Here is a 25,082-nt window from a genome sequence, read left to right as displayed (position 1 = left end):
GACAGAGAAATAAAAATTATTATTTTTCTTTGTATTTTCTTTGTTTCTTTTTTACCTGAACAGATTCACGATGCATGAATTTAAACAAAAAGTCAGAGTTATGTGAAAACATTTTGCAGCTGCCAGTGATTTAATTTAGTTTTTCTGAAGACGAAGTCTTACCTTAAAGCCAACAATGATATTCAGCATTCAGTGTCTTTATTTTCTGCAAAAAGAGCATATTTAAGATCTTTTTTAATTTAAATATTTTGCTATCTCTAAATCATAAAGTACAAACTGATAGTCGATGTTTTTGAAACTGAAACTGCAGCTAATAAAGGTTTTACCAGCATTGAAGGGTCAGTGGTAATAATCCAACAACGGAGTCATGTCCGACTGGTGGCGTTTCTATATGGCACCTTCAGCTCTTGTAAGATTCCTGTGGGGAGGGGCGCTCAGCACAACAACAGGGTTTTGATACTCTCTCTGTATTACAGTAATGCAAATCTCCTCAGCTGTCTTCTAGGGGAATCACACTATAATCAACTCTGGGCAGCATTTCACAATAAAACACAAATGTTATTATTTTGTGGGATATAAGAAAAGAACACCTTGGTGACGTCCATTCAGTATGATTCAATGGTGAATTCTCTGCATTTTTTTTTTAGCTAAAATTGATTATAAAGCTAAATATTGCAGCCTCATTGTTTCATCTTCTGTTACTTGGACATGAAAAGGAAGTGACCCGAAACAAAAAAATTGAAATAGAAAGTCAAGTTGCCTGCACATCTGTATTAGAGGAAGTAGTCATTTTCAATTAGTATTCAATAAAAACAAATACTGCAGAATAAATGCCTTTTGTGTGACATGTCTTTGAACAAAAGGTGGATTTATGATCACTCTTCAACCAATTCATTTACAAGCTGCGTTGAAAGCCAGCCTACAAATATGTGCAGACATGAATAATGTACAAAGTATCAGGTAAAAAAAAGAAATATATATATATATATATATTGCCGTTTGACAAAAGCTGTGGTCGAATTTTCCCGCAAGCAACAGGAGGAGATATTTCTAAACTGTCAGCATTTTCAAACAGTACTGACTTGAGTTGGAGTTGGAACAGTGTATTTTTACAAAACATATTTTTGTTTTATTGGTAATAATCAATGTTGCAAATCTCTCACCAATCAAGATTTATGTTGGAAAAAAAAAGGACAACAAACTAAAGCAACTGTTTTTACAAATAAACATTTAATAGTGCATTTATAACAGTGTATGCCTTCAATTATTTGCATAACAAACTCATATAAATTTCCAGATAATAAATTAATTCAATAAAATTGAATGTACAATCTGTCTTTACTGAAAACAAAGATACAGGAAGTGGACACATTAATGGGAACACCTGAAGATACAAAGCATAATTATTGCTGGGTTGCGTTACACTGAACAGGTGTTGCTATTACTGTGTCCACTTCCTGTTGAAGTAGTGTACACCAGTCCTGTAATGCCGGACTGCGACCAGCAGAGGGAGCTCAGGCTCAAACAGAGAAACCTCCCAGTAACAGACGCCCAGTGTGCAGACTGGTGCGTAAAGCTGCTTGCGGTTTGCAGCTGGATCAGCGGTGAACCTCTGCCACCGCTGAAGCATCACTCATCCAGTAACAGCTTCCTCCGCTGTGTTCGAGCAAATCTGTCCCAGCACATCAGCTCCGACTCTCGCGCACTTTATCCACATGTTCATGAGTCCAGGTGCAGAGTTGAGCCCCTGAGGTGGATCTCAGCCGAACCAGCCCCTCAGACGGGTGGTGGTGGAGGAGGCCTCAGTGGCTTCACGCAAGCATCGCACAGTCACATGTGCAAGAGGTCAATAACGGCTGTGCTCGTCTGTTGCCGTGACGATGACATCCATCCAGATCCGCATGGACACTGCATTGGAAGCCACTAGAAAGAAGAGACGGTCGTACGTCTTCACGCAGAACGTCAGACTGGGCCGTGGAGACTGAAGAGAAGGGACACACAGTGATAAAGTGATAAGTCATGAAGAAGAAGAAGCTTTTTAACACGACTTTGGGATTTTTCCATCGTGGTGATTGATTTGTTCAACATTTGTTAGGGATCTGCTACCATTGCTCATTTGAAGATTTTTCAGCTCGGCTCAAACGCTTTTGTCTTTACTTTCCGGAGAGGCAGAAAAATAGGCTTTTGTTGCTTCTAAGAATTCTTTGCATTTTCACTGGAAATCCAAAGTTATTATAGTAAACAAACAGAAAATCAGTTTCTTAAGCACAACTGCTTGCACTGGAGATGACTGATGTTTCATACTTCAACTGACATTAAAATAAATAATGGGACATTTTGTGCACAAGCTTTGGTCCTTAAGACAAACTGTTTTGCTGATTTACTCGAGCAGTTATAAATACGTTGAAAATAAAGAAGAGGGTTTTCCATGGTGTAATGTGAACCTACAGTGTCATGTGACACTTTTTTTAAAACTGCACTAGTGTTACCTGATATCCCCCTTTGATTCCTAATAATTAAAGGTTATTTGCGTTTTTAATCCTGTGTAAATCTGCCAGGTGTATAATCTAACTAAATGACCCATCTGGAGACGGAGCGAACTCAAAGCAGTAAAACAAACTTTATGTTGTGTAAATACGTAACACATGCGGAGTGAATTCTCAAATCACATGAGGCCCCAAGGTGATACAGCGCTTTAACTTAAGAAGAAGCCCAATATTCATTAAAAAGATTCAAGCTGCAACAATCTCAGATTCTTTATAGACAGAAATCTTTATCAACACGTTCAATGATGTTGGTTCAGACCCTTTTCCTCGTGACAAAGACCCTGTAGCCTGAAGTCCAGTTTAAACTGCATTTATCAAACTGTTGCCTAGTGGATTCAAAGTCCAGAGATTTGGCACAGATTCTCAGTCAGATGAAACACTCCACACACTTTGATCGATTTTTTTAAGTCAGTTTGTGTAGTGTGTGAGAACTCACAGATGCGGCTGTTCGTAGATGGTCGTAGTAAACTTCTTCTATGGCCTGGAAGTAGATGACTCCCTTAAGCTTCCTCTCATCGCAGTCTGCAGCAAAAGGGAGAGGCAAGTTAGATTAAGACATTTCTACCCAAGTCATAAAAGTTATTACCACTCTCTTACTTTCTTATGAATTTAAAATAGATTCATTACTATTTAATTCCTCTCTTCCTTTCTATTTCTCAACTGTAGTAAATAAATTAAATTAAATGATTTAAGTTGCTTTTTCTTAATATAAACCATTTTGGGAGATTCAGACAGAACAACAAAGCAGATGGAGAATGGAAGCTGGAAAACAAAGCTACTGATGCAATATTATCTTAAAACATGCTCGACAGGCTTTAGTTCAGGCAGACGTGGTCATCGTGAGCACACAGCGCCGCTCCAGCCAGTCTAACCTGTATAGTACGCCAGTCTTCTGTGGTCCATGTCAAACAGGAACCATCTCTTCTTCCAGGTTTTGACCCTCCCCCCTCTTTTGGTCAGGAAGCCCGCGCAGCGTCGAGGCGTCAGCCGCAGGTCTGTGCAGCCGACCACCCCATGACCCAAAGACTCCACGTGGGCCCGGAGGTCAAAGTTCGGAGAGAGGAAGAGGGGCAGGCTGCGCTGCTGCAGGGACAGATGGAGTTTAAATGTGGTTGAAAAGAGTCACTACATTTTCCATGGAAAGTGAGGAAACTGTGGCCTTTAGTCATGGTTACACTTGTTTTTGAGAAACAAACTGAGCTTTCTGTGATCAGAAGATAAAGATTTGATCATATTGGATAACGATACTGGACGCGTCTGTTGTTTTCCTCACATGTACTCTACCTTTCCTACACTGCAAAAACTGACTGATTTAAGTTCATATTTCTGAAACAACGACTTAACATTGATTCAAACACAGAACACAGTTGTATAATAACTGGTGGCTTCATTTATTGAAAGCCTGTGTTAAAAAAAACTGGGAAACGTTTAATAGGACGTGGGTGTTTACCTGGCATTGAGGGTCAGACTGTACAGGATATTTGCATTATGGAAAAATGCAATTTCGGAGCGTGACGTATGTCAGCAACTAAACGTTAGGAGACTTCAGCCTCTGTTGCATCTCTTCTAAATATTATTTTTTAATCCATTTCCTGCAGCTGCTACTTAATAACCAGAGCTGTGTTCACAGAGAGAAGCTGAAAATGTATCTTCTGTGGTCCTTAAACGCTACCTGATGGTTGTCATTTCATACATACCTCTGGGGAGTTTGGGGGAGAACTGGCCTTTGGTTCCTCCTTTGGTTCTGGTTCTGGTCTTTGCGGAGTTTCTGTCTCCAGCGGTTCTGTTCTGGGAGAGTTGAGCTCTCGCTGACTTCTCTCCTCCAACAACAACCGCCGTCGCTCTTCCTGCATGTACACATGAATCATAGAAAATTATTTGTATTGTATTGATATATGTATCCATATGTGAAAACCCCTGTTTCCAGTTTCAAAACACATAAATTCAAATCATATGGCCGCACATTTTTCAGTCTTGGCATTTCCCAATGCTGCAAACACGCATTACAAACATCCACATATCTGCTGGCAGTCTTCTTGGACCATCATGTGCGAGCTGAGTGGGTGTCAGTGATCAGACAGCCGTGTCTAATGCAGTGTGTTGCGGATGATTAGAGGTGCCAGCTAGTGTTTCCCACGGCAGGTGACTCACCCTCTCTCTGAGCAGCCTCTCTCTCTCTGCTTTGGCTTCCCTCAGTTTCTTCTCAATCTCCACAAGATCCAACAGGCACGGGCTGTGAGAGGAAGAGTTACATTGATTCATTACTGAAGGGAACACAATCACCGCAAGTTAAAACTGGTATTACAATAAAACATACCACATATGGATCAGTCACAAACATACATAAAATAAATAAATATAAAAAAAAGCCACTCCTTGTGTTAATCAAACGAGCAGTGAAGTAACTGACCTGGCAGCTCGAGAGCTTGTCGTACTGTTGCACGGAGTGAAGAGCCCGCCGCCGTTGCTCGTCCCAGGTCTGTGCCCACTGCTGTGTCCATTGCTGAGTCTATGGGAGGGAGGCGGGGAAGTGAAAGCCTCTGGCGTCTGGCTGTCTGGAAGCGTCCTCACCAACCCTGAGAGAGGAAGGAGATGATAGAAAAAGACACATGAGAAACAAAATGAGTCGGTCAGCACAAAGGGCTTTATGTAAGGTGTGGGAGAAGTAATGCAAGTGTATGAAGTTGATAAAACACATGAGATCAAGAGCGTTCAGTTACAGCATTCAGGAACAGATCACTGCAAGTGAAGGGAGGGCAAGACTTGACATGACCTTGCACATCAGGCTACTCTGACATTTGGTGACAGATAGGTGTGTGATTATGTTCACAGATACCACTGAGGAGTCTCTAGACTTAAGTATAGGGGCGCTTCTCTGGCTCATCCGGTCTGTGCAGGTAAATCCTGCTCTTTGCAAACATGATAACAACATGGCGACTCTACTGACACACCTTTGATTTGACTAAAAGGGAGGGAACTGAACAAACAGTCGGACAAAACGAGGGCATGAGTGCAGAGAGAGCGAGCTCAGCTTAAGCAATCAGGAGCACAATAGGTAAGAGAAAAGGAGAATAGCTCACCCTGTGCTGAGAGCGGCCTGTCGTTAAGCTTGTTGTTGCGGTGCGAGCTCCGTCTTCTGGGCAAACTGGTAGATTCTTTGCATGGCTCCTACAAAATAAGAGAACAGAGTGTGCATGTGAAACATTTCAACTTCATCTCAAAATGTTTTTAAACTATGACAAGATTAGTCTCTTGATTATTTTCATAAGCAACTGATCGTTTTGTAAGAATAAATACTGAAAACTCACTGCACCTGCCTCTCACATGTCAATATTTGCTTATTCTTTTTAGCCTTCTGTGATATGAAACTGAGTGTCTTTGAGTTTTGGAGTGCAGGACGGACAAAACAAGAAATTTGTCCATAATGAAAATAACTGTAAATTTCTAGCCCTCTTGTTTCCATGGTGACAGGTGGCATACCTGAGGGGGCTTGTGAGCGGTCAGAGGGGAAAGTGACATCATGCAGGGGGCAGAGCCGGTGATGTTCGACCAATCGGCGAGCGGCTTCTTTTCTTTGTGAACCTGTGGGAGTACATTAAATTTCATTCGAAATTCAGTCACGCATCTTCGATGAAAACCCGCCGCCAGGTCGCGAAAACACCAACAGCTTATATGAACCGCGGCAGGGGGGGAGATCACAAACGCAGTGACTGACGAAGGCTGCCGCGTTAGACATACCACATCTGGCTGAGAATGAAAACTCCACTTCCAAGAGGGATCGCAATGAGTTAAAAAATTATCATTGCCTCACTATCTTTCCCTCCCTCCCTGCTTGACTCACAAACACATGAGCAATTCAGTCGCCACATGCAGTCCAGTGTTTAACCCTTATCTGTCTCTATCACCACTCTACATTAGCACTTGCCCACAGGGAATGTATGAAAATGAAGACTTAAAAGCTTTTATGTAACCGTTCTCTCCAACATTTAGTTGATATCTTAGAGTAAAATCTGTTACAAATGCTTCCAGTGTCCCTTGTTGCTACAGTGAGATCCAATCAGATTCATTTTTCCAAAACTATCTAGTGTCTCTGTCATTTTCTGTCAGACACGATGAGCTCTCACAGTCGTACTGTAGTCACACATACTTGGTCATGTTGTCTGACACCGTCTTGTCCCTCTCTCCTCCTCTGTGCTGCCACTCCCTTCTGCCCGACCCCCAGCTGTCTCTCTTCTCTCACTTAGAAGAGCACATCAACTAAACATTGAGGCAGTTTTCTGACCAACAACCTGAACGACCGTCAGCCATGCAGATCGATTTGAGTGCAGATTTCGTAGCTTACCGCTCGCTGCAAGGATGTGAAACTTCTCCCAGCTCGCCTTCTCTCTCCCTCTCACACATCCGCACACACTCACATGTACACACACATTCACAAACGCAGCACCCTCCCTCTCATTGCTCACTCCTCCCTCTATCCCTTCCTTCCCCTCCCTCCAGCTTAACTTAAGCTCTCTCGCTCACTCTCTCCATGTCTGATTTGCTTTTTCTCCATTCACATCTCGTCTCCTCCTCATTTTAACTGGTGCGGTCGTATGTCTGATCAAAGGCAAACCGCTGGCTGTGTGATAAAGTCACAGCACAGTTTAATTAGTGACTGAGTAAATCACATACTTTGGAACAGCAAGAATTCATAATAAACACTGATAACACATGGTGTGGGCTGTCCTTTAAATTTTAGCCTACAAACAGTCAGGGCATGTTTCTTATAAAACTGAGCTGAAGTCCGGTGGAAAAAAGAGATGAAAGACAAAGTTTAAAAGACAGTAGTTTGATTCGATTTTTCATCCATTTTTATGCAGCATTGTGGGAAAATCACATGATTCATCTCCAGAGGCTCACCTCGTAAACAACATGCTATATAAGGCTTCTCTTATGTACTTAGAATGAAATATTACTGTATCAGTAAGTTAGCTTGTTAGCACATTTGAGCTAGGTACGCTTCGGTTAGCAGCACAACTAGCTGTAACAAACACTGACATAATCAGTTCATCACGTCATGAAGTTGGCGAGCTCCATAGCAAACAGTTGAATTTATAACCATCCTACAGACATGGAGCAACATTAGCATTCATTTGGATCCTTGTTTGCACCAGCCTGAGGAATCTAAGCCCAATATTCACTCTCCTCTAGCTCCATTTTGGTCTCGCACCAACTCCTGAGGGGAATAAGAGGCTCTTTAGTTGCTAAATACTCCACTACGTCGATCAGCTAGTTGCCGATTCTGCATCACTGCTGTTTGATGCTGAGCAAGTAGTGTTCAGTGACTTTATTAGAGCTTTTTTTTTGTTGCTAAAATAAAAGCTTTCTGCTGAGTGAATCAAAACATTTTTCAGTTCAATGTAAAACCGAGAATTAGAGGTTGATTTCTTACACAGTCGCCATTTTCAATTTGTGCTGGTTCACTTCTTTTTGCTAAATTCGAAAAAGTGTTTCAAAACTGTGTCAAATATCAATGATAGACTAATGAATGAACCACCAAAGCAAAATATTACTGTTTGTTAAGTAGTCTACAATATTAACCAATCCCTCTTACCGTTTGATTTGTGTGGATGAGTCCTCTCCTCTCTTTCCTCAAGGCGTTCAGCTCCCTCTCCTTCTCCCTCTCCATCTCCTTCAGCTCTCTCTCCAACTGCTGGACTCGCTCCTGATAATTCAGAACATAACTCCTGTCAGCGTGGACTGCCATATGCTTTCTCCTCCTCAAAAGAAATGTCCTGTGCTGCAGCTGATTCATCTGGCTGGCCCGAGTTTACTTAATCTTTTCATTATGCTGTGATGTAATATGAGGTAAATATCCCTGATGTGACAGGGTGTGTGTGTGTTGTGTGAGGCAACGCAGAGACCTGAGTTAAGTCGATCTTTTCAGCAGAGATACAATGCAAATCAAACATCCACTTTACAAGTCAATGAGAGGCACGAGACAAGACGCATGACAGCAGGGCTGAGAGTGTAACTCAAAGAAAATCATGGACCAATATTAAATCAGCACCTTAATGTGACACAGTGAGAGACAGACAGACAGACAGACAGACAGACAGACAGACAGACAGAGGGTTTAGACATGAGCTGTCCTCTGCAGCGAGGCCACACTGCAGCTGAGTCAACTACCATCCCTCTCACACAATCCCTCTCTTCATCTCTGCACTCCACCTCTTACATACTACAGCTAATCGCTCAGCAATTCGATATTATTTTCACCATCTATATTTTGTCTGTATTTATATGTTCCCTTGGAGTCCGACGTGAATGGAAAAGCAGCCTTTTGAAATTTCATATGTCAGATTGCAAACAAAAAAAACACATGTACAGAATTGCTCTCACTTTCAAATGGAGGCAGCCTCAGAAATAAGTTAGATACGTGCATTTGATCTTTTACTGGCCTGTAAACAGTAGTTTATTAACAAAGCATCTGTCAGCATTCACTGCCCACCACTTTTTAGCCACGCTAGCAAATTTTATGCAAACGTGGATTTGGTCCCCGGAAGATGAATCCCTGACTTATATTTTGTCGCCACCATGAGACTGGGCATTGTGCTTTTCAGTAAAATGTCTTGAATACTATCAGATGGCTTGAAATGAAAACTCATGTTCCCTGTGGGAGGAGTTGTAGTGGCTCTGGTGGTACCCTGACTTTTCACTAACGCCATCATCAGGTCATAATATTTATTTGTCCAGTACTGAATTAAAACTAAGTTCCCATCACCTGTTAAGCATCAGCAGTGTCACTGAGCTCACAGAGGTGCTTGCATGGCTGTAGTATATTTTAGCCGATCACGATAGCTTTGTAAATGTGACTTGACAACACAGAAAGTGTTGCAACGAGCATGTGAGGTGAGCGTAAATATGCACATCACTGTCATGTTTAGAGGTTGTGTACAAACAATCTGAAGCTCAGACCCTGAATTAGAGATTGAAAACAATATATACTTAAGTCAGTACAATCACCATCTCAACAAAGTGCACATTAAGGTGCCGGTGTTTCAACAGTCGGTGTGTCACTGTGATTGTAAATTTAGTGCCAAAATATTCCAGGCCTCTTCAAATGATCATCTTGATCTGAAGAGGTTTATGGTCTCGCAGTTTGTTGCATTTCTTGACTTTCTTTATTATGAAGCTGCTGAATAAATTGATAGAAAAATATGATAATTATCTTGGGTTCCACAGTAAATCAGACGTAGCTGGGAGCTATATTGTCTCTGTGCCTGTTCTGGTAAGTCCAACCAAGGCCTCTCTGTTCTCTGTCCAGTAAACTCCTGAATGACAGGCATTGTATTTTGTTCCCAAAATAACATTGATAAATAAATGTGATCTCAATGTTGAACAAAATAATCCCCATTATCTTTTTAGCCATGACTGCGTGGACTTGATCCAAACTTTTCCAAATCCCCTCCCCCGTCTCTCCTCCTCCACTTTCCCTCCGTCTTGATCTTCGATTTGTCTATCATGGTGGCCTCTGGTGTAATTATTCTCACTGCGCAGAGTCATGTGACAGCGTCACGGTGATGCTGGCGAGTGTGAGGTAAAGAGTTCATGTTCATGTCAGCAATTGACAGTGGAGGAGGGAGGGAGGGAGGGAGGGAGGGCACGTCTGAAACTGCAGTGACAACCATGGACTGTGAAGGGAAAAGAGAGAGAGTGTGTGTGTGTGTGTGTGTGTGTGTGTGTGTGCACTCTAATTCCCACCCTGACTAGCCGTCTAATGTGGCATTAAGTCCCTAAAGGCCAGTAAGTTAATAACAACAATGCTACAGCAAAGCTTTGGAAATAAATGCCAACAACTCTGATTATTATAAGAGGAACACAGATTTGTGGCTTTAGAGTTCACTCTCTGGTCTGCCCTTTCCTTATTTTAACTCTAATGAATATATGACTTTTTGTGTGAATCACTGATCACAGATAATAGAGATGGGAAGAGGTGAGCAGCTGCGCAAGAAAAATCAATCAATATTGGAGAAGTAGAGGTCGATAAGGGTCGTGGGTTCCTACACAAATACTGAAGGAAACAAACTTTCATAAACTCAAGTGAGAGTTTTAATTAAGGTGCACATCTACACTTCTATCCGGATACAGTAAAATCTTGTCTAGCATTGTACGTCTGTGTCCAGGGTGAGATTACAATAACAGAAACATATTACAATGTAGAATAACCAAGTTCAAAAGGACCAAATGTTTTTAAATCTGAGCTTTATGAAACTTCACTGATGTGAATTTCTTTTTTCTTTTTTCTTTTTTTTTGCAAGGGTGTTGTGTTGGATCGCATTAGATTGCAGGGCGTTCCTGTTACTTCCTGCGCCCGCTGTAACATATCTGAACTGAGGGGAAGTGTGTGTGAGGGTTAATGTCACGTCAGCCAGCGAGTGTAAACGATGGCATGAGGATCATACAACACATCAGACAGCAGCTGTGAAATTCTCTAAAACACATCGTTTACCTGCGCTGTGCTGACCACGCGCTGCTGACGTGACATTTCCTTTTCCATTTCCCCGTCTTTCTCTCCCTCCTTCTCCTTGTCCGCCGCTCTCTCGTCCTCCTCATCGATGCCGCTCTCTCGCTCCAGAACACGAAACTCCCAATCCTCAAAGGCCCGAGCTGCTGCCTCCATCACCTCTTTCTCCTGCAATGAAAACAGAGAAAAAGTCTTATCTGACTGCCCTTGATTTGATCCTCTAGGAAATTGTGACAGTCAAACATTTAATCCGTTTATCGAGAAAATGATTGGTAGATAAATTGATAATGAAAAATGATTGTTAGTTGAATGTCTGATAGAGTTTACTGTATTTTCTGACTGTTTAGATTTTACTAAAATTCCAAGATCTTCAACACTTGATGTTGCTGTTCTTTGATTCAAAGTTTGTTATTTAAATAACCCCCCCCCCCCTCCAAAGGCAGACCTGAGTAACCTTCAGTAAATTTTATGCAGCATTTTGTGAAATTTACTGTCTATCGCTTCATTCATCCATTTGCATGAAGCGATAGACAGTACGATCCAATTCCAAAATGCTACACCTTCATTTGAGAAGTGCTTTAACTCCTTTTATTACTCAATCAGTAAAACATACAACAGAAGATAGCAGATTTTTATTTTCATTCCAGATGCGTTTGTGTGCATCAACATCCAGATGCTGCTTCAATGTAGTGGCCATCTCCGTACAGAATCAAAGGCTTCAGTACATTACGTGCAAATCATAATTTGACTTTAATTTATTTATTGTTCAGAAGGAAAAAAAAACTTCTGGCAATTTATATATCTTCAGAATTTGTCAGTATAAACACGAGCTTCAATGCTTCGCTTCCTACTGAACCTGAAGAACACTTTCAAAAACAGTCAAGACATGTCGAGTGCACAAAAGTGCAAGTGAAAGTAAAAAGTCACACAGTCTTATTGTCCCATCAGGAGCCTCTCTGTCTTATAAATGGGATACCTGCCGTCTTTTTCTTGTGCAGTGTTTATTCTAGTCTTCTATGTAAGTCCCCTATTTGTGTGCATAAGTGTGGTTTTCTCTGTGAAGCAATTTGTGTCAAACCAGTTTCTAAAAGCTCTTTCAAGATAAACCTGACATGTCACAACATCCAGTAACAACCTGCTGCTGGACTTCACCAAACATGTCATTAAAACACGGCTTTTTAAACACAGCGCTGTCCCATCTTGTTCTGTCACATTTACGAAATACAATACACATCTGTGTGTGTGTGTGTGTGTGTGTGTGTGTGTAAACTTCAGAAACACTGACACATCAGGTCAAACAGGTACTGAACAAGCTCACATTGTGCAGCTAAAAAAAACATCATTTAAAGGAGTCAACACTGATGACAACATGTCGACACTCCAGCACGTTTTAGGTTTCACCTGGATATCTGCCTCCAATGTGATTATTATTACACTTTCAGTATCCTCTAAACATGTTCAGGAACATCAGATACGCCACAGGGCTTAAAGACTTCAGAGCGTTGATCAATAAATTGTGGATTGTTGTCTGAAACAATATAGATTTTCTTGGGCCATGTTAGAAATCTTCACCACTAGAGCACCACCTTCATGTGTTTCTAAATATGATTTACCACCCAAACCCTCTCAAAGTAGGAAATAAACGCTGGTTGTTGTAACTGAATCACTCCTAATCTAATAGATTTTGTATTTAGATTACATCACCTGGCTAGTTTAATTCCCATGATTCCTGGGAAGCTTGCAAGTCAGGTTACAGATGGCAGTCTGTTTGTGTTTAATATATTTCCACAGAAGAGATTCCAGTGTTGCACAGGCAGCGATGATGAATCCTTCCCTGATAGTTTAGTGGATGTTTTGACAAAGCTGAACTTTTGTACATGTGTGTGGTATTCACCCAAGTTATCATCCATGCTGCATAAAGATATACATATATATATGTGTATATACACACACACACACACACACACACACACACACACACACACACACACACACACACAGCCACTCACCTGCTGCAGCTGCAGGGTTAGCTGTGCTCTCTGGCTCTCTGGCTGACTGGGGATCAGTTTCTCCTTCTCCTCACACCTCCTCTTCAGCTCCTCCACCCTACGTCTCTCCTCCTCCAGACTCTCTCGCTCCTGCGGTAGCAGACGTGGCGAGAAAAGGAGTGAAGCAAGAGTACAGTTCTCACGTAAGTTTCTAAAGCAAAAACAAAAACTATTTCAAAAGGGAAAAATAAACATTTCACAACCATGTATACAGGATAACTAGAGACATTTGTCTTCGACCGGCGCTGTCCTGGAGCCTGTGACATCCAACAATCATTTCACGGGAACTGACTTATCATTAAAAGGATCTTGTTTTGATGTTAGTGGAACATTACCAAGCCCACACGTTTCTGCGGAATCCTTTAAGTTTACTTTTTCTGTTGTGATTGTGATCTCTGCACTAAGCCATTAAACGTAACATCAACACATATTAGCTTCGTCTCCAAGAAAGAAGTTCATTTGGTCATGAATCATAAAGACATGATACAAACTCATTACTTCTATTGCTGTAAGCAATGAAAAACTAAATTGAACAGATCATATATTACACAAAACTAAATGAGTTTCTCTTACCTTTGGTCTGTCGGTGCGTCTGTGTCTCTCTTTCTGCCTGGCCTCGTGCTGTAGCGCCTGCAGCTTCTGTGTGTGTCTGAGCAGCTGGTTCCTCTCCGTCTGCAGCTCGCCCTGCAGCAGGGCGATTTCCAGCTGCAGCTGCGAGGACAGAAGACTGGAGACTGAGCTGAATCATATTGACCGGAGCTTGAGCAAGTCAGAGATATGCATTCCTTTACCGTGACTGTGGTGGTGTTTGGAAATGGCGTGGAGATTTAAAAATGCAGACTTCAGCAGCGACGCAATTGAAATCACTTTAGTGCTTTCCGTGAACGCTCTGTCGGGGTTGTTAATTTGTTGCAGCAGTCAAAGTGCATCAAAAGGAAAAAAAAAAAAAAAAAACCTGTGATAAAAGTTTAACCACCTGTTGTTATGCAACAGATGGCAACATTTCTTCCACTTCATTCTGATTATTGTCATTATTGATTCATCTTCTCAACTGATCATCCATGAAAAAAAAGAAAAAAAAGAAAGGTCAGTTTCTTAGAGCTTGAGTCAGATCTTTAAATAGCTCCTCTTATCCAAACAACAGTCCCAATCCCAAAGATTCATTTAACTAGCATTCAAGCAAAAAAGCTGCAGATACTCAACTTTCCATTGATTGGCTTGATTAATTATTTTACCTCTTTCAATTCCTCCAGTTGTCTGCTGCACATTTTTGTGACAAATTCAGACGATTGGTGGTTTTTGTGTCCGTCTGTGATTGGACAACACGTGTCTCACACGCTCACCTCAATCTTTAGTTCCTCCTTCTGTTGGTCGATCTCTGCAATTCGCTGTTGGAGCATTGAGGCCGATGGCAGGACCCTCAATGAGCCCGCCTCCACCTTTCTAATGCAGGACTGAGAAAAAGAAAATAAAAAACGCAGACAAAGTCACCAGATGAAAGCTTCAAAGTAATAAAGAGTTTAGTCTAGAAATGTGGTGTGAGTCACTGGTTTCAATGCATGTAGGAAGATGCTTCCTTGTTCTTACAGGAGCTGGTTTCCTGTGCCACCAACACACAGTCTGGCATGAAAAGAGTCTGTTACTACATCGCCATCACCAACAGCCTTGCCTCACTCACTTACCTTCTCGCTCTCTGTGCTGCTGCTCTCTGTATCTGACTCCGCCCCTGAGGAGGCGGGACTCTGACCTCCGGCCACTCTGGCGATCCACGGCGGCCGTAGCCCCTGCTGCCACTGGCTCCTGGAGCTCTCCATGTTATGTTGGGGCATTTCTAAAAGGCAGAGACAGAGGAGGCAGTTAATGAGAGGTACAGAGCGGGGGGTGGCGGGGGGGCGACTGAGTTTAGTGAATATTGTGGTAATCTAATCTGCTGCACGGTTGAAGGCGTATAGTATGAGGTGGATCAGGTGACAGGTCACAGAGGGGATATCACGGCTGAGTAAAACTGCATATGCACTTTAAAACTCAGAAGCCCCAATTCATGATGGAGAAAACACCTCCCAGTCAAGAGGAAGCAACAGTGAAAGAGGAGAGAATACAGGATGTGGGTGGTGGTTTGTGGTTGGTAGTTCAGGCTATTTCTCTTAGCGAAGGACTCTTAGTGTGTGTGTGTGTGTGTGTGTGTGTGTGTGTGTGTGTGTGTGTGTGTGTGAGAACACCAGCGTGATAAATAATAGTCTTTCCTGCTGGAGGCTTTTGATGTGCATCAGCAGAGAGACGGTAAATGAAAAGAGCTAGAACAATCGTTGAAATACTACAGTGAGACATTGCCCACAAAATTTCTGCAGAAACATCAGAACAGACTTTGAAGTACTTTCATGTTGTACTTTTTGTTCTGTGTGTCATATTCATGTGCGTTTATCCGGGCAAATATCATTACATAGTGTTTACAATCTCCTACATCAAAGTGTTTCCCAGCGTTTGGGAATATGTCGGCCTAAAGGCCTATATTATCCTGTTGGCTTTATTCTATTTCGCCGTTTCACCCTCAACTGTGTGGCCTCTCTTTATGCAATAACAAGCATGCTTGCAGAAACACGCATGTGTGCACAGACCAAAACCAATTTGTGGGAAAATACTTCTGATTCCTATTGTCCAACCTTTTTCCCACCATCTTCCCTCGGCCCCTGTGCCCTGCCTCTCTCCTTGTATCCATACCTTATTAGGCTGCAGGAAGCGCCGGCAGAGTGGAAGCAGAGAGATAAATATACAGCAGAGATATGAGTGAGGGCTTCCAAATAACGACTGGCACAGTGACATCGAGAGAGAGAGACAAGGGAGTGGGGGAGAGAAAGGGAGGCATGGACAGATAGAGGGAACAGAGAACGACAGGAAGTGTAAAATGTCAGAGGCCAGTGTCTTGTGCAGCTTCAGAGAGGTGTCCACGGATATAGAATACACTAGTGTTCACAGAAGATACATAGTTTTCATATAAATGTATTTTTAATCATCAAATAACTACTGAATTTGTACATTAAGTTTACTGGTTCATCATCCTCACACTTGGGTAAAAAGGGAAATCTGCTTCTATAAAATGCTCGGTAGATGAAATGCCTTCCTTCATAAGGACGTAATGGTCTGTGAACAAGAATAAACAAGAGTTTATTCTTAACCATTTTATTTTATCTGACCCTAATGGGTCTGTCATAAAGGTTATTTCTGGTATGTGACCGATGGAACAAAGTAATAACAAAGTGCTAAGTGCAGAGAAAAGAGTGAAGCTTGCACGCCCATCCCCTACTTGTAGGATAGATGTCACTGATCTGAAAAGGAAGGGGATCAACGGCCCATGTGTCATGCAATTTCCTACAGTCTATGCAGTTGGAGTATGTGATGCTAACGCATTTCAAAGGAGAAAGCACTAACACCACATACACAGATGTGTGCCCGATGCAGAATTACAGAACTACCGTTGATACTTTCAATGTGTCTGATCTTACCAAAGATGATACCAAAGACCGAAGATGGTACCAAAACCCTTTCACAGAAACATAGCAAGAGTATTTAAAAAGGACCAGTTTGTTTTCAACACATTAAAGATTGCGGCTTTTTATGCTCCCACACACCCAAAAGCTGTTTTTGTAGCAAAAAGACACTGAGCTCAGGAGTTCATAGTAAAGGAGGTCGTCTTGCAACAAGCACAGCTCAAGAAATGCTTGCAGGATTAGAAAGTGAAGAAAATAGATGCTGAGAAAAGTTAGCTGCACATCATGCACCAAGAGTCCCTCTGTGTAAAAATTTGACGGCCAATCAGGGACGAGTATTTTCCATTGAGCATGGTTTAAAGGTCGTGGAAAATACTTCATTTGCTGGCAAGTTTCTGTTAAAATTCATATTAGACTTTTTTTTTTTCCAATACAAAAAAAAAGGGACAATTCAATACCCACAGCACAGCGGCTTACAATACACTCTCTTCATTGCAGGACAGTTTTCAGTGAAACTATAGAAGAACAAAATATATATCCAATAAATGACAAAAACAACTGGGTGTTCTAAAAGACTGAAATAAAATTGTATGTTTTAAAGTTTAAAGACTTCTACATGTGTTCATGTGTAACAAGGTTGAACAGGCAGAAAGCAGAAGAGTTCAGAGGTCACGTGAGGTAAAGAAACAATCCATCTCTGCTCCAGCATCTGAGGAGAGCACATGACGACATGTTACTGCACTGATCATTTGTCCTGCTCCTCTTATTATGCACAGTGGTGCTTTGTGAACAAACTGCTGTCCAGAAAAAGCTGTCAACCTCCAGGGAAAACAAGGCAGAGAGAGCTTCACACTGAGTAACATTATCATCCAAACAAACATCAGTGCAAGCATTTGCCATCTGACCTGCAGCTAAAGTCCACTCAGATACACTATCAACGCAGCAGCGCCGAGAGCCTGAGAGAGAGAGAGAGAGAGAGAGAGAGGGAGACATTCAGGATGAAAGTCCAGGCTTTCATGTCAACATAGCAGTTTGTCAAATGTAACAAACAAAAGCCTAAACAAACACAATGTGCAAACAAACCAAAAGAGAGTGAGACAGTAAGAAGAGCACCAACTATAGATTAAAAAAAAAAAAATCAGCAGATGCAGAGGGAATGGTGTTCAGCCTGAGAGCCACATCAAAGAACAAAAAAGTGTTTTGTTGAGCTTGATTGTGGGGAGGAGAGCGCCTCTGGAGAATAAGATAGCAGACAGGGAATGAACAGAGACACAGTTCAGCATCACGTCTTTGTTTGTGTGTGTGTGTGTGTGTGTGTGTGTGTGTGTGTGTGTTATGTAATGACTATCCATACCCTCAACTCTGAGACTGATCCTAGAAGACTCGAGGACTCCTGTGTATCAGCCTGCAATGCTAATTATCAACCACAGATTAGCAATAACCAGCAACAGCTGACCGGCCATAACACAAACACACGCACATGCACACAGTCAGACCACTGTGAGAGAGTTATGCATGTCCGACAACACAACAGAACGTTGCTGGTGTCGGATTATCTCACATCAGCAAAGTCTTATCACTCCTTCTGTCAGTGTGAGGCTGCACTGAAGTTACAGCCACCTCTATTCATTTCACTTGAGTCTTTAATTTCATCTAATCCAGATAGAAGTCAGTCAATAAACAGTTTAAGTCCTGCTGTATGAAGTGAGTGAATCCAGTCAATACAAACAACACTGTTTGTACTGTTGATGCCAGAAAGAAATCCCACTGTCTACAGGGAGCGTCTGCCAACTGAGTGGTCACACACAGACCGCAGATTTCATCCAAGCATTTCATTAGCTGCCATGTTGTTTACTACTTGAAAAGATGAGATGACAAAATAGGACTTTTCACTGATCATCTTTAACTCTTTTAAAAAAAAAGTGTTCTGTGTAGTGAAGATATTACGGCGCACCCAAATGACATATCAAGGAAACCTGTCAGTATCTCATAAGAACATCAGATTGGAAAAAAATTCTTTGCAAGTTGAAAATCTTTACCATTAATTTGCTTTTCCTTTCGATGTTTTTCTTCTTGTTACAGTAAAAATTTGCACTACATTTGGAGGGATAACTTTTTGAATAAAATGCTATGTTTAACTCTTCAAAAGGTGTAGCCCGGTGCAATACTCCAGTATTACACCGAATGCAAGAATAACATCTGCCATTTAACCCTCTCTGCCACCTAAATGCCCCCTTCCTTCAAACACTTCAAACCTCCAGCTTGTAGTAAAGGCTTTCATGTCAAAAATGATTCTTTGCTCCACAAATATAGCATTGCACTCTTATAACATTGCTGGAAAGACAACTGACTTAAAAAAAAAAAAAAAAAAACCTGACGCCTACATTAACCACAATACAAATCAACCACCAACAGCTCACTTGGTGGTGTTATGCTAGTAGCAGCTAATGTAGCATCTAGCTGATGGCCGATGACACCATGAGGGTTATTTTTTCAAACTTTTCAAAGCTTCATGCAGAGCCACAAAAGACATCATACAGACATGATAAAGTGTTTTCACTGAATGAAGAGTATTCCTTGTGAACCAGTAAACAGTGGAGTGCCCCTTTAACACCTGTCCCCCTGTCCAACTGTCCTACTGCCTTTGCAACATGTTAGTATGTTGTCATTATGTCTCTAACTAAAACCTGGGCCTAAGCTTATTTAAAGTTTGACCAATCTGTTCCTGAAACAGCCTACAGCGTAACGCAGCTCCCAAATAGCTGCAATAACACCCAGCAGCCCTGTAAAATGACCTTGTCCCTGTCGGGACCCCTCGTTGGTGACTGGCTAAAAGGAAAAGTGAGGCTAAGCAGTGTGTGCACAAATGCATAAAGTCAACACTGACAACAGCTTTACTGCAGCAGCTACGTACCGGACAAAAGAGCTCTGACAGTGGCACGCTCTGTTTGAGTGTGAACGCTGATTGCTGCCTGTCACTATGCATTCAGTGCAAGGGCACTATAGGGAAAACATGTCACACGTGGAGCGCGTGAGCAAAACTGCCCTGTAAAGAGAGGGGGGGGCAGTGTGCAACGCAGAATTAATCCACAGAGGCCGGGCTGAGAGGAAGTCACTCTCAGGCCACTCAAATCAATGACAACAGAAACATTTCATAACATATATGTGGAGTTTTTATTTTTTACAATTTTTTTTTTTTTTTTTTTTACTGGATGAATGGAAAGCAAACTGACCCAGTTTTGATTGGGACTTCTCTCTGGGTTACTGTGTACTACCAGTGCAAACATGCAGTGTGTGGTAGCTCTGCAGGCTGAGGCCGAATCTCCAATTGGGCAAAAAATGAATAAAAATTAAAAATAAATAAATGAAGGACTATCTCCATTTTGTTTTCTATTAATTTCTCTGCCCATCAATTGTTCTCACTCTATTTCCAATATTATATTTCTTCAGCAATTAAGAGAGAGGGATCAATACCGTGTTGGATTTTGTTTTTTTGGCTCTTTCACAGTCAGAGTTTACGATCGGACACACCTGTCTCCGACACTATGAAGCTTCAGAGGATTAGTAAGTTGTGAAATCAGTCATGCACACCTCAGCATACATTCCACTGTGACCTTGAACTACATTGTAGTGTACCATACAAGCGCTGCATTGCAATAAACACAGTGGCATGACACTGAGCAGAGGGTTATCTCCAATCCAGATGACAAAATGCTTCCTTAGTTACTGTAAGTGGTTACCTCTCATGTGCAGAGGGCATGAGACCAAAACTGGCTATTAAACCTCATGAAATAGCAGGATAAGTCACATATATTTTTTTATTGACCACAATTATAGGCTGTGGCTTCAGTTAAACAACCAAATCTCCAGGCTTTTAAACTTTCTGTTCAGTAGCAGGCCTGACATCATCGCATCAGTATCTTATGCACACAATGTTTCCAGAGAGCATAAGTAATTTTCCTATTTTTATTGTCAAAGTGGAGACACAGAGGTCCCTACTTTTTGCCACTTTCTTGCTCTGTCTGGCCCGGCCACATTTTGGCTCTAATCAAAGAAAAAAAAACAAAAAAACATAAGTACTGCTCTCATTTTATTAGAATGAAAAACAACTAGATTGTATGAAAGAGGAAATAATGGCTGCAATGGTTTAGTGAAGTTACAGCAAAGGCAATGCTGTATTGTAAATGTTTATGTGCACTCATTTTGCTTCCCTAAAACATATAAAAACTGACATATTATAGCCCCATGCTTACATCTGGGCAAAGAGCACACTGTCATCTGACAGATGAAATGCTGTGGACTACCCTGCAGCGACCTCTGGACCTGCCGCATGTGGCTCCTGCTGGCTCGGCAGGAAGCTGTCATCACAGTCCAAGTCTGTGAGCAGGAAGAGCAGGTGAGAGGACGGAGCTTTGGCTGTTACACAACTGTCGCTCTGTTTCTGTGAGTAAAAGTGATAAATCCTGCCTGACACCTGGGTGACAACGCCTACAACATCATGCAGCTAGCATGCACGTATGCTCAGTGTCACCTGCAAGAAAATAGCAACAGCATAGGCCTTTACATTCTTAATCAAGTCATTAATATACTGTGGTAAGTAAATGATGCTGACTATTAAAAAAGAAAACAAATGGCCCAAAAATATTTTAGTACTGTAAACTAAAAGCTAGTGGTATTGGACATTGCATTTCTGGGCTCATTCTGTTGTTTCGTGGTGTATTTTCCTGCATTCCTGTGGGAAATTGCCTGATGAGCTGATGTCAGTTTGAAATGGTTTGCAGAGACTACAATGGCAGCTTTATAAGCAGAAGATTTTTCAGCAATCTCCATCATCAGCTGTACATGTCAAGTTCTGGTGCTGGTCCCACAGAATCAACTCTCAGACTCCTTTCCAGATCTAGAGGCTTAAGGATTAGGAGAAATCCAGTATAGAAAAAGCTGATAAACTGGTTTTATGCACCACAAGTAACGAGGCCTGTTACTAAATTTTATAACTGGTGCAATTACAACCCAACTTTCAGGACTAACTCCAAATAAAAAAAATTTAACACCTTGTTTTGAGCTGTTTTTTGTTTTTTTTCATTTAACAAGAGAAACCAACTTTCGCAAATGTTAAAACGCAACACAAGAGTTTTGCTTGAATAAAATCTAAAACTGTCACAGTCATGGAACTACCTGATCAGAGAGCGAGTGAACAGGACGTCTGATGCCAGCGTTCAGGGCCTGACTTCCTTTTTACTTTGATGTTCACAAGTTCAGGTTTCTCTGACAGAAAAGTGAATGGCACTCTGGGATATGTAGGAAGCAAGCTGGAGGAAAGTGATTACATCAAATAAAATGTAAAAAAGAAAATTAGAAAATGTCACTGCTTTGTCACAAAATCAACTCCTGCAATGTAGAGCTGGAATGATTAGTCAAGATTAATCAGTCAGTCGATTGAAAATGAAATTGCAACAAGTTCGTTAGGCTAGTAATTAATCAAAAGCAAGTGATAGTTAAAACTCCAAAGAATAGTTGAATCCAGCTTCTCCAATGTTACGATTTGGTGCTTTCCTTTGTTTTATATCATTGCATTGACTGCTGGTTGCAATAAACAACCATATTTGACAGATTAATCAATAGTGATGCTTTGGTTTCAAGGTACTGCTATTGTGCATACTGGTACACTCACACTGTGATGTTTTACTGGAAAGGATGAATAATACTGAGCCTTGTTAATGTTATTAGTAAGACCTGTGCTTTTCTTGCCATGACAAGTCCAAATGTGTGGTGTGTGTGCTGCCCAAGTGAAACGCACCGAACAGCACAAACAGAAAAGTTCAAGAAAAGCTGGACTTTCTCAACTTTTAAGCCACATATTCATCTACCTCTGGGCTTTAACTAGCGTTAGAAAATCTCATTGATGAAAAGAACAAGAGCACAAATAAAAAAGGTATGATGAGATAATCTCTATCAGGGCGCTGACAGAGATTCCTTTGGCATGAGTAAATCTCTGGGAACTGTGATGCAAGAAAGAGTGATCCATTAATGACAGCCTAGGATGCAGGGCTCAGACACAGATTTGTCCAGTGCTGAGCAGAACAAGGTGTGTGTGTGTGTGTGTGTGTGTGTGTGTGTGTGTGAGTGTGAGAGAGAGAGAGACAGAGAGAGAGAATAACTAAAGAGTGAACTCCCCAGACAGTAAACCCTCCCTACCCAAGGCAATCTCTCCTCACAGCCCTCCCTCAACCTGCACTCCCACCCTCTGTTTACCCTGTATGTGCTGATGGAAGGATAAAAGGCCAGATATCTCAGGGTCATTGTAAACAAAAGGGGAATTTATGTAAACTGGTGTTACTGTCATGGGACACGGTTCGACTGAGAAACAGCAATTTAGCTGAGAGAAAGTTACTGTGAGTGTTTTCACAGATAAGAGATGAAGAATCTTAATTATGTATTTAAGCCAAAGGGGTGGGATGAAACATCATGATGTATAAGCCAATGAACCATGACTATGTTTACCATCACAGCCAAAGAATTCACATAGTTTCGATCAGGAGGGAAGTCTTGGTTTTTAGATGCTTTCATTTTCAGGAAGCTTTATCAATTCCTCTTTTGTTATAAGTGCAGGAGCTTCAAAAAGTAAATGTGATGTAGTCCACAACAGAGGGACTCCAAACTTCCCCAAGCCTGGAAACTCCGGTTCACACACATTAATGTCAGAGCTTTCTTTGAGCATTTGTCTCCTTTGGGAAGCTGTTTTGTTTTTGTCTGATATCTACGACAGGAACTGCACAAGCTTCATGAAAGCTGTTCTGGGGAGGAAAGCGAATTAAAGCAAACAAACGAGTCTTACCTGGAAAAATGAGCTTCACCCTCGACTACAGGAGCTGTGGGTCCTCCGGTTTGTAACATATAGTGGCCAAGCCGGACGTAATGAAAGAAAGAGAGAAAGAGAGAGGGGGAGCCAGCTTTTTCTTTTTTTTTCTTAAAGCGCTTTCATTTTTAGACAGAAGTCAGGATCGCGTAAAGTTGCCTCGACATGAGCGGTTGTTTTCTGTGACGCTCACAGCTTCGTCACCTCCACACTGTGCTGGTTTTTATCTTCACCTGGTTTGATTCAATCCCTCCCAGGAAAAAAAAAACCTGTGTGTCGGCGTCAACAGGTGAGACTGAGCAGAAAGCATGCGGAGGAGGGAGACGACGGAGGCGGGCACCGACTAATACTACATGTGGTTTGTGTTGTAGGCTTTAAGCGAACAGCTCATATCCTTTTTTTTAAAAAAAACAAAACAAAACAAAACAAAAACTCCGAGACAAACTTCACCGGCCGGTTTTTACAGTCTGAGTCCCGTTCAAGTCCCGCACCCGAATGAGATTTCTATTCTGGGAGCTGACGGGACTTTCTCATTGTGGAGTCGCTCCACTAAAAGAGTCCGCTCGGCTGACTGCCAGTAAACTGTGAAGTAAAAGGCTCCTCAAATACTTTTAATAACAAACTCCCATGGGACCTTTGTTAATATTATAGTGATACAGTAGAAGACTGAACTTAAAGGTCAAAGTAGAGAAGGGGGAAGGGAAAAGGTTGAATGTTTTGTTTCTTTTAGAAAACATTTGGTCCTATAATGTTAAAGTACCACATGGATGAAGATATCTTCCAGCAGAGTAAAATGTCCTACAGAAATCTCCAATTCAAGCTGTGTCATGCTGTTGCTTCAGTTTTTTCAGAGGGACTATTTTTCACCTTTTACACTGCACTGATAAATAAAAATAGCCTCCAGTCAGAGGCCTCCTGATCCTTTGAGCCCCTTAACCTGTGGCTGCTAGCAACATGCAGTGCTCCATCCCTGGGAACAGACAGTAAACTCAATGTTTTATTAAGTGCACACTATGTTAAAATGCACATACAGCCAAATATAACATGACATGGGGTCAGTTGTCACACTGCAACTATGTGAAAGCTACTATGACACCTACATTTATTCCAATAACATGATGCCTAAACAATAAAGGTTACAATTACTGCATGAGGCGTCTTTTTATGTCTGGCATTGTCTCAAAAACAACTTTATTAATTATACGTATAAATGACCAATCAGCATTCAGAGAGATGTCAGTCAAACAGTCTAAGTCTCTATGATTTAACAGTCCTGAGGGTGTACTAAGACCAGATTTCACTTCCTATTCATTTCTATGTAAAACGGAGTGAGACGTAGTTGCGGTTTCCAGTTGGGAACTGACCTGCACAGAGGTCAATCAGATTCAACTTTATCACATGAAAACTACAAGGTCCAGCTGGTTTGAGAGAGAGTGTGTGTGTGTGTGTGTGTGTGTGTGTGTGTGTTCACACAGTGAAAATAATACAAGCAAAAGAGAAGGGGGTGTGCTGCTTGGCTGAGTGAGTGCAAGAACATGGACAGCGGTTAATGACAGTTACATGTTTGATAGGAGGCTGCATCATTTACAGCTTCACAGAAAACAGTTGTTAACCTGCCTGGTCGATCCATTTCCTGTCCCA

General features: G+C 41.6%; 1 protein-coding gene across 1 annotated transcript; it reads right to left on the bottom strand.

Annotated features, from left to right (window-relative positions):
* Nucleotides 1-1,211: 1,211 nt before the first annotated feature.
* phldb3 (pleckstrin homology-like domain, family B, member 3) lies at nt 1,212-23,990 on the bottom strand. The gene is made up of 15 exons (XM_056380854.1): nt 23,421-23,990; nt 14,783-14,931; nt 14,444-14,554; nt 13,674-13,811; nt 13,062-13,190; nt 11,038-11,220; nt 8,140-8,250; nt 6,027-6,128; nt 5,627-5,714; nt 4,957-5,122; nt 4,698-4,779; nt 4,244-4,393; nt 3,419-3,629; nt 2,983-3,068; nt 1,212-1,981 (listed from the first exon to the last, which is right to left on the bottom strand). The coding sequence occupies exons 2-15, from the start codon at nt 14,927-14,929 to the stop codon at nt 1,847-1,849; spliced, it is 1,839 nt and encodes a 612-aa protein (XP_056236829.1). The 5' UTR covers nt 14,930-14,931; nt 23,421-23,990; the 3' UTR covers nt 1,212-1,846.
* Nucleotides 23,991-25,082: the final 1,092 nt, after the last annotated feature.

The sequence above is a fragment of the Seriola aureovittata genome, chromosome 7, assembly GCF_021018895.1.
Source record: "Seriola aureovittata isolate HTS-2021-v1 ecotype China chromosome 7, ASM2101889v1, whole genome shotgun sequence".
Classification (NCBI taxonomy): Eukaryota; Metazoa; Chordata; class Actinopteri; order Carangiformes; family Carangidae; genus Seriola; species Seriola aureovittata.
This window is presented reverse-complemented; position numbering and strand designations above follow the sequence as displayed.